Source organism: Panulirus ornatus, chromosome 4 (genome assembly GCF_036320965.1).
Source record: "Panulirus ornatus isolate Po-2019 chromosome 4, ASM3632096v1, whole genome shotgun sequence".
NCBI classification, from domain to species: domain Eukaryota; kingdom Metazoa; phylum Arthropoda; class Malacostraca; order Decapoda; family Palinuridae; genus Panulirus; species Panulirus ornatus.
This window is the reverse complement of record NC_092227.1, coordinates 5,538,929-5,553,082: the sequence shown is the minus strand read 5'-3', so window position 1 is coordinate 5,553,082 and position 14,154 is coordinate 5,538,929. Positions and strand designations below refer to the sequence as shown.

At 40.3% G+C, this 14,154-nt stretch overlaps 1 protein-coding gene across 2 annotated transcripts in view; it reads right to left on the bottom strand.

Moving 5' to 3' along the window:
• nonC (serine/threonine-protein kinase Smg1) overlaps nucleotides 1-14,154 on the bottom strand; it is a 455,954-nt gene that overhangs the window by 252,914 nt on the left and 188,886 nt on the right. The window contains exons 1-4 of one of the 2 annotated variants that reach the window (XM_071692701.1): nucleotides 13,104-13,238; nucleotides 7,438-7,692; nucleotides 3,202-3,308; nucleotides 308-474 (exon numbers count right to left, since the gene is read on the bottom strand). In XM_071692701.1, coding sequence (XP_071548802.1) covers nucleotides 308-474; nucleotides 3,202-3,308; nucleotides 7,438-7,669 — 506 coding nt within the window. In that variant the 5' untranslated portion in view covers nucleotides 7,670-7,692; nucleotides 13,104-13,238. Of the gene's footprint in view, nucleotides 1-307; nucleotides 475-3,201; nucleotides 3,309-7,437; nucleotides 7,693-13,103; nucleotides 13,239-14,154 lie in introns of those variants that run through there. The other variant, XM_071692708.1, reaches the window with a different exon arrangement.

Here is a 14,154-nt window from a genome sequence, read left to right as displayed (position 1 = left end):
AACAAAATTATCCAACAGAATCACTCATGCTCACTGACACATCACAGGGTAGCAAAATAAAGGTGACTTGAAAACTACTCTTTATATATTTCCCTTTTGCATTCTAGCATCAATGCAGGCAATCAATACCAACCTTCTAAGAATCAAATTTCTGCTGAACTCTTCCAAAATTTTCTTTTGATCTTTTACTAATAAAACACTTACAAAAAAGAGCATGTTAGCTAAGTTTCAGTATATTACACTGAGGGGTAGTTTTTGGAATTGATGGTGAAAAATTACAATGCAAAATACAGAATAAACTTCTAACCTCTTTATATCTCCCTCCATTACATGACCTACTCGGCCAATGCATCGCGTTATTTCCCAGCGACAAGGTGGTGATGGAGCAGCATGAAGGCTTTCAAAAAGGGAATCCAGTATATGGTCAGCATTTCGACGGACATACTTCACATTTTCATTCAGCATTATTGACTCCTGTGAATAAAATTTTTTATTTCAGCACTCTCAATCTGTAAAAGATGTACATCTGAAGAAAATATAGACACGAATTCAGAGGAAAATGAGCATCTGTTTAACCCTCTGGCAAAGCACTGAATTCACAGCTACATTCCCAGCAAATGTCAATACTCCATCAAAATATATAAATGGTAATTGGTCCCTTTTTCCCTACTTTTTTATTAAGGCAAAACCATACAGTTTCCATATCTGGCAAAAATATTTCTCAAAAACATCTAATAGCAAGGGAAATTCGAGAAAGAAGGAAACATTTATGGTTGATGCCTGCAGGATGGCATAAATTTCAAGTGTAATAAGACTTCTTGCTCCTCACACTCATACTAATTAATGAACTGTAAGAGGCACAGAAAAAAAAATTAATTCCTAGATTTAGAGGGACTCTAAGCAGCATCATATTGCCAACTCATCAAAAACATCACCACAGTACATCATCACTACATAGGAAGGGTCCAAGCAGTAAGTGGTCATTCTCCATGAAGGGTAAGGCTGGGGTGTCTGGAGTGCATAGATACAACCACAATGAAAAGGAGGGAGACTATGCTTGAAGAGAGGAGCATAGATTAACTAGTTCTGAGAGAACTAAGGGGGACATATGGTAAGTAAGGGGGACATATGGTTTGAAAATGTCTTTGCGTTAAAGTCAGGGTTTATTGTGAGGGGGGGTGTGAGCTACGAAAGGCACAGCACTTCTGCCGGAGGAGGAGTTGTGGGAATGTGTGAAAGACTATGGAAGTGAAGTACATGCTGATGTGGGTAAAACTGAATGTGGATTATGATAGGTGGGTGATTGTTAGTGCTTCTGTACCTGGACACAAGAGGAAGGAGGAGATATAAATGTTTTGGAAGGACCTAATAGAGTGTGCCAGTAATTCTTATACAAGAGACAGTGGTGAGCAATTCTGATGCAAAAGTGGGTAATGTGGCAGTTGAACATATAATAGGGGGGAATGGGCACTCAATGATGTAAATGAAAATGTGAACATCTTATGTAGTTATGTGATGAAAAAAAGACAAGTGACAAGGAATACTTGACATAAAAAAGAGATATGCATAAGTACATGAGAGTGATTGGGACACACCTGATCCCTTACTTATGACCTATGTGACGTAATACCATCCGCATAAACGACTGAAAAAAATGATGAAATACGAACTAGAGAATCTTAACAAAAGGTAAAAAGAAATAACAGAATCATATAATAAAGATGATTAATAAAAACAAGATAATGATGATAAAAAATGAGTAGGATAAAAGAATGCTATACAGGTATACCAATTCTACATGCCATGCTGACATTCGTGTGACTTATGTCCATTTCAAGATCCGGCTGGTTGGTCAGAACAGAACTTGGATGTATGACGGGAGGGGGTTTACATGGTGTGCAGACATGACTGGATTATGTACTAATAGACAGGCATGCAAAAGACAGATTCTTAGATGTGAATAGGCAGAGAGGGGCAGCTGGTGGGATGAATGTTCACTATTTGGTGGAGGTGAGGGTTAAGGTTTGGAAAGGCTTGAGGAAAACAGGAAATATTAGGGTGGGAAGGTGGTGGTGAAAGTAAATGAGCTTGGAAACCTTCCCATATATTACAAATAAGAAATTACATCCACCTTCTTTTATTCTTTTATATTCTGGGTCAAAGAACCACACTCATGCATCACTATAAGGACTCCTATTCCTTCAAAAATACTCAGGTTTCTCACAACAGACACTGAATCCTCCTTCGACACACTCCTGAATGTCCCTCAATCCTTAGCCTCCTCTCGTATCCTATAATTCACTTCAGCTTCCATGGTTCTACGTGCAAAATTTTCAATTTATTCAGCAATATTGCATCACATATGGCCTCCTACTAAATAAAGAGAGGATAACACTATATCAGAAAATACTAGTATGTCCTTTAGAGGGTTAGGGGTAGGTCCACTGCTAATGACATTCTCGAATTACAAGATGACTAAAGTCCAGTCACTTCTTTACCATCCATGCATCAAATGCTTGGGCCTTACAACCAATTCCGGAACTAGCTACACATATCATTCCATTGTCCATATATGTATGTTATAATCCAAAAAGCAGGCTATGTGTATCTATGAAATGATTACAAAAAGTTCTCAGTCCATCCTTGTAACATGCATTATACTTGACCATATTTGTATACAACTATATGCTAAAGTCTATTCAATACCTTAAATGTCTTGCCCACACCAATGTACATGAGATGAAATATAAACTGATTAAACTTACTAGCCAAAAACTTACATGAATCTGCCTGGCTACCATTAACAAATAGCTTAATGAATAACAAACATACTGCCTGAAAAAATAAGAGTTTTCTACAAGTTCTTGAATTCTCATAATTTATACCAAAAACTACACTTTTGGTACATAGCACACACATTACCCATCATCCACATGTTTCATAACAAAAGGATGCATTCATAATTGGTTCAATTCAGCACATTATAAAATATGCATCCCATGTCTGGAGATAACAGGATGCAGAACAAGTTGTTAGCTCATTACTGAATCAAGTGGGAGTGAAGAAAGACCTTATGTCAGAGTTTTCTTAAGATACCATTTGCAATATTTACCAGATTCCTTCTCTTTGCCACAAACTGCACTAGCATATTACTGAAGAAGTAAATATACTATAAATCCATACATGAAAAAGAAATCTAACCTGCAACAGCTGAACCTGGGCCAGGTAACGCTCTGAATCTTCTTCCCGTGACAGTCTTCTTAACTGTTTAGATATTCTTGAATCTTCACTGAATCCTCGACTTAAATCTGCAAGACAGCAAAATGAAAAATGTCAAAGCCAACCTAACTCTTCCTGGTATATTTCATCTTTCTTCATTTTCACCTCTGATAATTCAACATACAACCACCATCAGCTCCTGAATATTACCAGTACTGAACCTTTTTACCCCTAAAACTGGAATGTGGCGGCTCATTTCCAATACAGTATGCTAATGTACCTGGACGATCTCAGCAGTGCAAAGATGATACTTCATAAAGTATAATACAGAGCACAAATGGGGTGTACATATGTTCTTTGTCATTCATCAACATTACAGTTAATTTACAGCAAGAAAGCTTGCAATTCTGCAAGCTCCCTGTAAAAAATTACATCAAACACTGTATATACATACTTATTTTTTGCCCCAGGAGTCCCTTCTATCCATATGAAGGTCCATCAGCACTTAGGAGCTGGCCACATCCATAAGATATACATAAGTATACGTATGTAAGTAGGAGAGATGGCCAGAGAGCGTTATTGGATTACGTGTCAAGCGATAGGCGCGTGAAAGAGAGACTTTTGGATGTTAATGTGCTGAGAGGTGCAACTGGGGGGATGGCTGATCATTATCTTGTGGAGGCGAAGGTGAAGATTTGTAGAGGTTTTCAGAAAAGGAGAGAATGCTGGGGTGAAGAGAGTGGTGAGAGTAAGTGAGCTTGGGAAGGAGAATTGTGAGAGGAAGTGCCAGGAGAGACTGAGTGCAGAAAGGAAAAAGGTGAGAGCAAAGGACGTAAGGGAAAAGGGGGAGAAATGGGATGTATTTAGGGAAGCAGTGATGGCTTGCGCAAAAGATGCTTGTGGCATGAGAAGTGTGGGAGGTGGGCAGATTAGAAAGGGTAGTGAAAGGTGGGATGAAGAAGTAAGATTATAAGTGAAAGGGAAGAGAGAGGCATTTGGACGTGTTTTGCAGGGAAATAGTGCAAACAACTGGGAGATGTATAAAAGAAAGACACAGGTGCTCTGTGGAAAAGTATTAAGAATATATGGTGTGGGAGGCAAGTTGCTAGAAGCAATGAAAAGTTTTTATTGAGGATATAAGGTATGTGTACGAGTAGGAAGAAAGGAGAGTGATTGGTTCTCAGTGAATGTCGGTTTGCAGCAGGGGTGCTTGATGTCTCCATGATTCTTTAATTTGTTTATGGATGGGGTTGTTAGGGAGGTGAATGCAAGAGTTTTGGAGAGATGAGCAACTATGTTGTCTGTTGTGGATGAGAGGGCTTGGGAGCAAGTCACTTGTTGTTCGCTGATGATACAGCACTCGTGGCTTATTCGGGTGAGAAACTGCAGAAGCTGGTGGCTGAGTTTGGTAAAGTGTGTGAAAGAAAAAAGCTGAGAGTAAATGTGAATAAGAGCAAGGTTATTATGTACAGTAGGGTTGAGGGACAAGTCAATTGGGAGGTAAGTTTGAATGGAGAAAAACTGGAGGAAGTGAAGTATTTTAGATATCTGGGAGTGGATTTTCTGCGGATGGAACCATGGATGCGGAAGTGAGTCACAGGATGGGGGAGGGGGCAAAAGTTTTGGGAGCACTGAAAAATGTGTGGAAGGCGAGAACATTATCTTGGAAAGCAAAAACGGGTATGTTTGAAGGAATAGTGGTTCCAACAATGATATATGGTTTCGAGGCAGGGGCTATAGACAGAGTTGTGCGGAGGAGTGTGGTTGTGTTGGAAATGAGATGTTTGAGGACAATATGTGGTGTGAGGTGGTTTGATCGAGTAAGTAATGAAAGGGTAAGAGAGATAAGTGGTAATACAAAGAGTGTGGTTGAGAGAGCAGAAGAGGGTGTATTGAAATGGTTTGGTCACATGGGGAGAATGAGTGAGGAAAGATTGACAAAGAGGATATATGTGTCAGAGGTGGAAGGAACGAGGAGAAGTGGGAGACCAAATTGGAGATGGAGTGAAAAAGATTTTGAGCGATCGGGGCCTGAACATGTAGGAGAGTGAAAGGAGTGCAAGGAATAGAGTGAATTAGAATGAATGTGGTATACCAGGGTTGACGTGCTGTCAATGGATTGAAGCAGGGCATGTGAAGCGTCTGGGGTAAACCATGGAAAGTTTTGTTGGGCCTGGATATAAAACCTAGGTATGTATATGTGCGTGTGTGGACGTGTATGTATATACATGTGTATGTGGGTGGGTTGGGCCATTCTTTCATCCGTTTCCTTGCGCTACCTCGCTAACGCGGGAGACAGCGACAAAGTATAATAATTTTTTTTCTTTTTTTTTTATACTTTGTCGCTGTCTCCCGCGTTTGCGAGGTAGCGCAAGGAAACAGACGAAAGAAATGGCCCAACCCCCCCCATACACATGTATATACACACGTCCACACACGCAAATATACATACCTACACAGCTTTCCATGGTTTACCCCAGATGCTTCACATGCCTTGATTCAATCCACTGACAGCACGTCAACCCCGGTATACCACATCGCTCCAATTCACTCTATTCCTTGCCCTCCTTTCACCCTCCTGCATGTTCAGGCCCCGATCACACAATATCTTTTTCACTCCATCTTTCCACCTCCAATTTGGTCTCCCTCTTCTTCTTGCTCCCTCCACCTCCGACACATATATCCTCTTGGTCAATCTTTCCTCACTCATCCTCTCCATGTGCCCAAACCACTTCAAAACACCCTCTTCTGCTCTCTCAACCACGCTCTTTTTATTTCCACACATCTCTCTTACCCTTACGTTACTCACTCGATCAAACCACCTCACACCACACATTGTCCTCAAACATCTCATTTCCAGCACATCCATCCTCCTGCGCACAACTCTATCCATAGCCCACGCCTCGCAACCATACAACATTGTTGGAACCACTATTCCTTCAAACATACCCATTTTTGCTTTCCGAGATAATGTTCTCGACTTCCACACATTCTTCAAGGCCCCCAGAATTTTCGCCCCCTCCCCCACCCTATGATCCACTTCCGCTTCCATGGTTCCATCCGCTGCCAGATCCACTCCCAGATATCTAAAACACTTCACTTCCTCCAGTTTTTCTCCATTCAAACTCACCTCCCTATTGACTTGACCCTCAACCCTACTGTACCTAATAACCTTGCTCTTATTCACATTTACTCTTAACTTTCTTCTTCACACACTTTACCAAACTCAGTCACCAGCTTCTGCAGTTTCTCACATGAATCAGCCACCAGCGCTGTATCATCAGCGAACAACAACTGACTCACTTCCCAAGCTCTCTCATCCCCAACAGACTTCATACTTGCCCCTCTTTCCAAAACTCTTGCATTTACCTCCCTAACAACCCCATCCATAAACAAATTAAACAACCATGGAGACATCACACACCCCTGCCGCAAACCTACATTCACTGAGAACCAATCACTTTCCTCTCTTCCTACACGTACACATGCCTTACATCCTCGATAAAAACTTTTCACTGCTTCTAACAACTTTCCTCCCACACCATATATTCTTAATACCTTCCACAGAGCATCTCTATCAACTCTATCATATGCCTTCTCCAGATCCATAAATGCTACATACAAATCCATTTGCTTTTCTAAGTATTTCTCACACACATTCTTCAAAGCAAACACCTGATCCACACATCCTCTACCACTTCTGAAACCACACTGCTCTTCCCCAATCTGATGCTCTGTACATGCCTTCACCCTCTCAATCAATACCCTCCCATATAATTTACCAGGAATACTCAACAAACTTATACCTCTGTAATTTGAGCACTCACTCTTATCCCCTTTGCCTTTGTACAATGGCACTATGCACGCATTCCGCCAATCCTCAGGCACCTCACCATTTATAATAAATATATAAATAAATATAAAACCTATGGACCCCTTTCTAAAATTTAGGAGCTCCTACAGCTTCAAGGGTATGCTACAATCAGTAGCAGGAAGAGAATGGTTTCCCATGATATAAAAGGTTCTCCAATGATCAACTTATTGTTATATGGAAAATGAAACCAATATAATCTCTTGGTCTTTAAGCCTTATTGCTGTAACAATCTGGCAAAATCCATAAACCAAGTCAACTAATTGGAATACCAGAACAGTATGGAGTTAGCATGCTACTTAAAATAGTAGGAGATACCCTATTAACACAGCAAAACATGAACTCACCCTTGTGTGGTCGATGCTTCACAATGTCAATTTTCTCTGGATCACCTTTAACCTCATCCTCTCGAGAATGCCCTTGTTCTGGGACACCACGGCGTTCCCCTGGGATGATATGGCGATGATGGGTTAAGCCTCGACGGTAGCGCCCACTTCCCCTCCCGCCACCTCGATATTCTCTATGAATCCTTCCTCCAATGCTTCCATCATCTCTGTCTCCCCCACTACCACCTACCATGCTTCAGGATATCTCTGAACGTCCTGGAAATGTTGAAAACAACAAAACATGTGAACTAAATATCATTTAACACAGTACATTGATCCATTACCTCTTCCCTTGTCACAGTAGGAATTTCCATGTAATGAGCATGTATGTCATCTAATTGTGATTCTGTAAATGGGGAAGAAGCTAAACACTTGTGAGGACCTAACTCTTATTGATGCATTTTTATCATAGAGACTTCTGAGTTTTCTAGTGCTATATACACTTCCTCTTTACTCAGCTTGTTCCACAAATCTACAGGTCCATTACTGACAAAATGGTTCCTCTTATCTCTCTTAAACTTTTCCTGTCTAACCTTCAATTATGCTCACTAGTTCTAGATTCTCTTCTAAAGTCAAATATTAAAATACAACCTGACATAGGTTAAATAGTAGGCTTAAAACAAAAATTGTGCAATCTACATTTATTGCTTGCAAGCACAATAACCTTTTTCAAGAACAGTGGTTTCAGTCCCTAAATGTAACCAATACTAAGAGGATTATCTAAAGAAGACACTTTACCCCAAACCATACAACAGTTCATATGACCAGATAGGATGTTGACAAACTTTTTATAGTGTAGCCATAATTCTTGCTTTGTATCAAATTTCATGCCATCTCCCTGAAAAGGGTCCTAGAGTTTAGACCAAAATACAGCAATCCTAGATATGTTCTGTTGTTTCTCTAGTGCAGATTTGTATTCATATACAGTATTACATGTTTCCCACCAACTCCAGCAGCCGACCTTTCTGCTCATCAACATTACACACAAAGCCTCACGTGCTCATCCTGATAACACTCAATCTGGCTTACCTGGCCTACACAACCATCTAAAAGATAATTCAGATAATTCAGTCCTACACTTCATCAATATCTCCAATCAAGCCAGCAAAAAGCATGTGCCACAAAGCCATACAATGAAATACAGCCCAAACTTCTCTCTACGAGTTACACGCCCCAATGTGGATGGGGGGGATGATGGGTGTAGGTGTTATTAATGTTCAGTTAGCAAAGTGAAGATATATTTTCAGGAATTGCAGTTCTAGGGTGTTATCATTGTCCACGAGCTGTTTTATAATGTCAGTGGTGTCAAAGCAATGTATGGTCTGGTGGACAAGCATTATGGTGTCCATATTGTTCATGATCTGGATCTGTATCTGGTTTCTTGGATAGGACTACTTGGATGTTGTGTCCTCTGCGTTGGTTGAGTATTTTTCTTTTTTTCTGATGCCATAAGTGTCGAGTTGCAAGATATTTAGTTTGTTTCTGGGGTTCTATTAAGTAAAAAGGAAGTTAGGTCAGGTCTTTATGGGTTCTACTGATATTTTTTTCACAAATATATTACCCCTTTCCATGTTAATCGACCCCATACTTTCCTGGACATACTGTCATTTTTGTGTGTTGTAGGTGGCACTTAGCAATACATGACAGTCATCTTACATACAGAGAAGTGCTACTGCTTGAGTACCCGAAAAGTTAGTGATGAAGACGCAATGAGCTATGAGCTAACACTTTGTCAAATGTCAGAAACCCCACCCTGGCCCAGGATACTACTTTCTGCTTGTTGTGGCTCACCTAAACACAGGTTACTAGAATTCAACCCATAAACTCCCACCCTCTCCATCTCTAACACGACCCTTGACAACACTTAAGACACATCTCACTCTTCCCTCTAATTTTTCCTTCCTTTATTCAAAGAAAAAAATTCCTGAGAGTACACATTCCAATTTCTTCTGTGCTAATTCAGAACACCACCACTGGTTGAGGTGGACCATCTTGCCTAACATCAAACAACTGGACCCTATTCCACTCACCTGGTCATAGACCCCAGACACATTTCTGCAGCAATCAGTCTCAAATCTAACCTTCTCTGTGATAAAACACTGTCTCTGTACCTCTTCCCCCAAATCCTCTTCTCTCTGAGACATAAATATCCAAGTATGTTTCCCTTGCAAAATAGCAGATCTCTATCTCCAACCATTTCTGTTCCCATGGTGGCATTAGTACCTACTGTAAAAGAAAAACTTCCATTGCTCACTTTTTGTACCTTGAGTCTCTTACCTTTGATACCAACTGGCTAAAAATTCTTTATCCTCCATAAACTCAAATTTTCCCAAAACTCCTCACACTATGTACAACTCTCTGACTACCTGACTTCCTGCCACAAATCTTTGCGATCTTCACATTCACTCACTGAAATCTTCAAGGTAAGGGATTGCAATGTAAACCACAAGGATTGGTTAGGCTCTACCCAGGATGATCCCAGTGGAGCCACGATTATTTTTGTGTTCCTTCCTTAATGATGTGGAACAGATAATCAAACACCCAACATGAGTACCAAACCATCATGAGCATACTCCCAACACTTTCTTTTTCTAAATCTGAGCCCTCTCACTAGTTACACTATTTCTGTCCTTGATACCAACTGTGCTGGAAATGAGATGTTTGAGGACAATATGTGGTGTGAGGTGGTTTGATCGAGTAAGTAATGAAAGGGTATAAAAGATGTGTGGTAATAAAAATAGTGTGGCTGAGAGAGCAGAAGAGGGTGTTTTGAAAGGGTTTAGTAACATGGAGAGGATGAATGAGGAAAGATTGACCAAGAGGATATATGTGTCACAGGTGGAGGGAATGAAGAGAAGTAGGAGACCAAATTGGAGGTGGAAAGATGAAGTGAAAAAGATTTTGAGTGATTGGGGCCTGAACATGCAGGAGGGTGAAAGGCGTGCAAGGAATAGAGTGAGATGGAACGATGTGGTATACAGGGGTCGACTCATGCTGTCAATGGACTGAACTAGGGCATGTGAAGCATCTGGGGTAAACCATGAAAGTTTTGTGAGGCCAGGATGTGGAAAGGGAGCTGTGGTTCTGGTGCATTATACATGACAACTAGAGACTGAGTGTGAACGAATGTAGCCTTTGTTGTCTTTTCCTAGCGCTACCTTGTGCACATGCAGGGGAGGGGGTTGTCATTTCATGTGTGGCGGGGTGGCAACGGGAATAAATATGGGCAGACAGTATGAATTATGCACATGTGTATATATGTATATTTCTGTGTGCGTATATATATGTATAAGTTGAGATGTATAGGTACGTATATGTGCGTGTCTGGACGTGTATGTATATACATGTGTATACAAAGCTCCAACAGCCAGGATCGAACCTGGGACCCCTTGTGCAAGAGGCAGGCATGCTAACCACTAGGCTAAGGGACTGTATAATAGGAAACAACTATTCGAAATACTATGTACTCGAATACCCTTTGTCTCACAATGGTGAGCAACGGGGTCTATCGGTTGTTTCCGAACAGAACACATAGCCAGCTGATAGCGTTTTACCGACCCTGACTGTACAACGCGGAGTTATATGAATACGAATAAAGTGTATATGAATGCGCACCTTCATAGAACATACAAAGCTCCAACAGCCAGGATCGAACCTGGGACCCCTTGTGCAAGAGGCAGGCATGCTAACCGCTAGGCTAAGGGACTGTATAAAAACAACCGATAGACCCCGTTGCTCACCATTGTGAGACGAAGGGTATTCGAGTACAGAGTATTTCGAATAGTTGTTTCCTATTATACAGTCCCTTAGCCTAGCGGTTAGCATGCCTGCCTCTTGCACAAGGGGTCCCAGGTTCGATCCTGGCTGTTGGAGCTTTGTATGTTCTATGAAGGTGCGCGTTCATATACACTTTATTCGTATTCATATAACTCCGCGTTGTACAGTCAGGTTCGGTAAAACGCTATCAGCTGGCTATGTGTTCTGTTCGGAAACAACCGATAGACCCCGTTGCTCACCATTGTGAGACGAAGGGTATTCGAGTACATAGTATTTTGAAAAAAAAGTATTTCGAATAGTTGTTTCCTATTATACAGTCCCTTAGCCTAGCGGTTAGCATGCCTGCCTCTTGCACAAGGGGTCCCAGGTTCGATCCTGGCTGTTGGAGCTTTGTATGTTCTATGAAGGTGCGCGTTCATATACACTTTATTTGTATTCATATAACTCCGCGTTGTACAGTCAGGTTCGGTAAAACGCTATCAGCTGGCTATGTGTTCTGTTCGGAAACAACCGATAGACCCCGTTGCTCACCATTGTGAGACGAAGGGTATTCGAGTACATAGTATTTCGAATAGTTGTTTCCTATTATACAGTCCCTTAGCCTAGCGGTTAGCATGCCTGCCTCTTGCACAAGGGGTCCCAGGTTCGATCCTGGCTGTTGGAGCTTTGTATGTTCTATGAAGGTGAGCGTTCATATACACTTTATTCGTATACATGTGTATGTGGGTGGGTTGGGCCATTCTTTTGTCTGTTACCTTGCGCTAACTTGCTAATGCGGGAGACAGCGACAAAGTATAATAATAATAATAATAATAATAATAATAATAATAATAATAGAATCTAATGAAATTGGTACCAATAAATTTTTTACAGAAAGTTGATAGAGAGTATGAGATTTTGAGTGTAGCACATTTAACTGCATCAATTCCAAAATTTCTTAAAGTGGGTAGGGGTATGATGTGGAGAGCGATTGTGAGGTAAAATCATTAAATAGATGAGAGTGTAAGTAATGCATCTGTAACACTCACTCGAATCTAGCTAATAGTAAATAAAAGGAGAAATGCCTATGCATTCCAACTTCATGTTCTAATGTCACTGCGCACAGGGCAATGACATTAGAAAAGTAACCATCCAGACAGCTGACAAAAAAATATTCACATGGCGATTCTTCAGGTTCTACAGAGGTTATTCTGTTTGTTTGTTGGTATATGAACTGGATGAAGTTGCATACACGAAAATTTGCCTATAGAGTCTATAAGTGCATACTTACCTTACTAATTAATACACTCAACTCAATATTACCATTTGAATCTGAATGAATACAAGTTATGCAAGTACTCTGGAAAAGCTATATCATCTACGTAGATTCAGGGATCAAATTCATGCCTATGAGATCTGCTTCCCACTGGGCCACATTCCTAAATCTCAATGGGCATCTGAACTCAGCATTTACTTTCAATATCAAATGAATCCAGATGCGGTTAAGTGGGGTACTTATTTTGATGATAAAACTTCACTGATAACAGAACCCATAAGACATTAACTCTACAATTCCTCTCACCCTCACATCCCCAACACAAATGATTTACCTACTATTTAAAGATTGATATCTAGAATGGAAATGGAAAATCCCACTTTAAATAATTCTTTACAGTGATTACAAAGATTCCATTGGATTAGAACATAGACCATACAGAATTTTACTCAAATGAATGCTATGATGTGTAGGGAGTCCACAGAATAATTCTGTGGTGCCCCTTAACTGGTACTTTATACTATATTTTCCTGTCATACAACTGGGGGCGACCAATAACTACAAGCTCACCCCTTAATAAATGCAGTTTACTTACAATCACCTCTCATAAAGCTTGTCTCCTTCTGCAGGTGCAAATCTGAAAATGAAGCTCGAATGCATCTGATATCCCTGGCCTGGATAGGTAATGCTGTTTATTGTTTACCTCATGTTACCAACACTAGCCCTTCAGCAGTTAGCGCTGTCAACGCTGCAGTGATGAATCGCTAAATATCAGTGGAAATGCGCTAGATTTCGAAAATATTAAATTGACTGACATCCTTTATTGTAGATCAATTCATTGCACCAAACATAAGTATAGATTGATCATCTTTTACTGTTGGTCTATCTGTGAACAATGCATATGTCTGGATATACAGAGTTCCATATGAACTTTATGACAGAAAAATTACTAGCAATGAAATTGAACAGCATCTTTGGTTTTTTTTTAAATGTTCATTAAATATCTACAAACAGTACGTGTAACTAGTCTTGTCTAATTCTTGATGTGATCTGTAATCAAATGTTAAGGCCCCCCAGTGAATTCTATTACAGTTCTCTAATCAACGTTTAAAACAAAGTATGACTTCGTAAATTACCTGAAAGCAATGAACATTTATCAGCTTCCGTAAAAACTTATACTTTCATATCATACTTCGTCCAGATACTATCAATAATAAATACAGACTTCAATCACTGCACTTTCAGCATGACTGGTGTCCAGTATGGAGCATTAAATCTGTGACGGTCAGCCCTTGTAATCACCTAATTGTATTGTATGGGGAGGGAGATCAAACACCCTACAATCATACATACTCACAGTTTCAAATACCATCAGCATTCACATTTCAGCACAGCACGTTCCAGTCATCTACCAATCTCTAATATAAAAATAATTCTGTATGTCTTTCCTTACACGTTCCAGGTTTAGCCTTTTAACAAGTTTTCTGTTCGGTTGTTGGAGTGGTATAACTGAGACAGGGGCACGGAAATACGTTAAACAATAACAATGTTTTACTGATTAAAGTGAAATTAGCCCTTTGGCAATTAGCTGCTGGAGGAAAAGGATTACAGTGGGGAAGGAGAGTTCAGGTGTGGCAGGTTGGGAA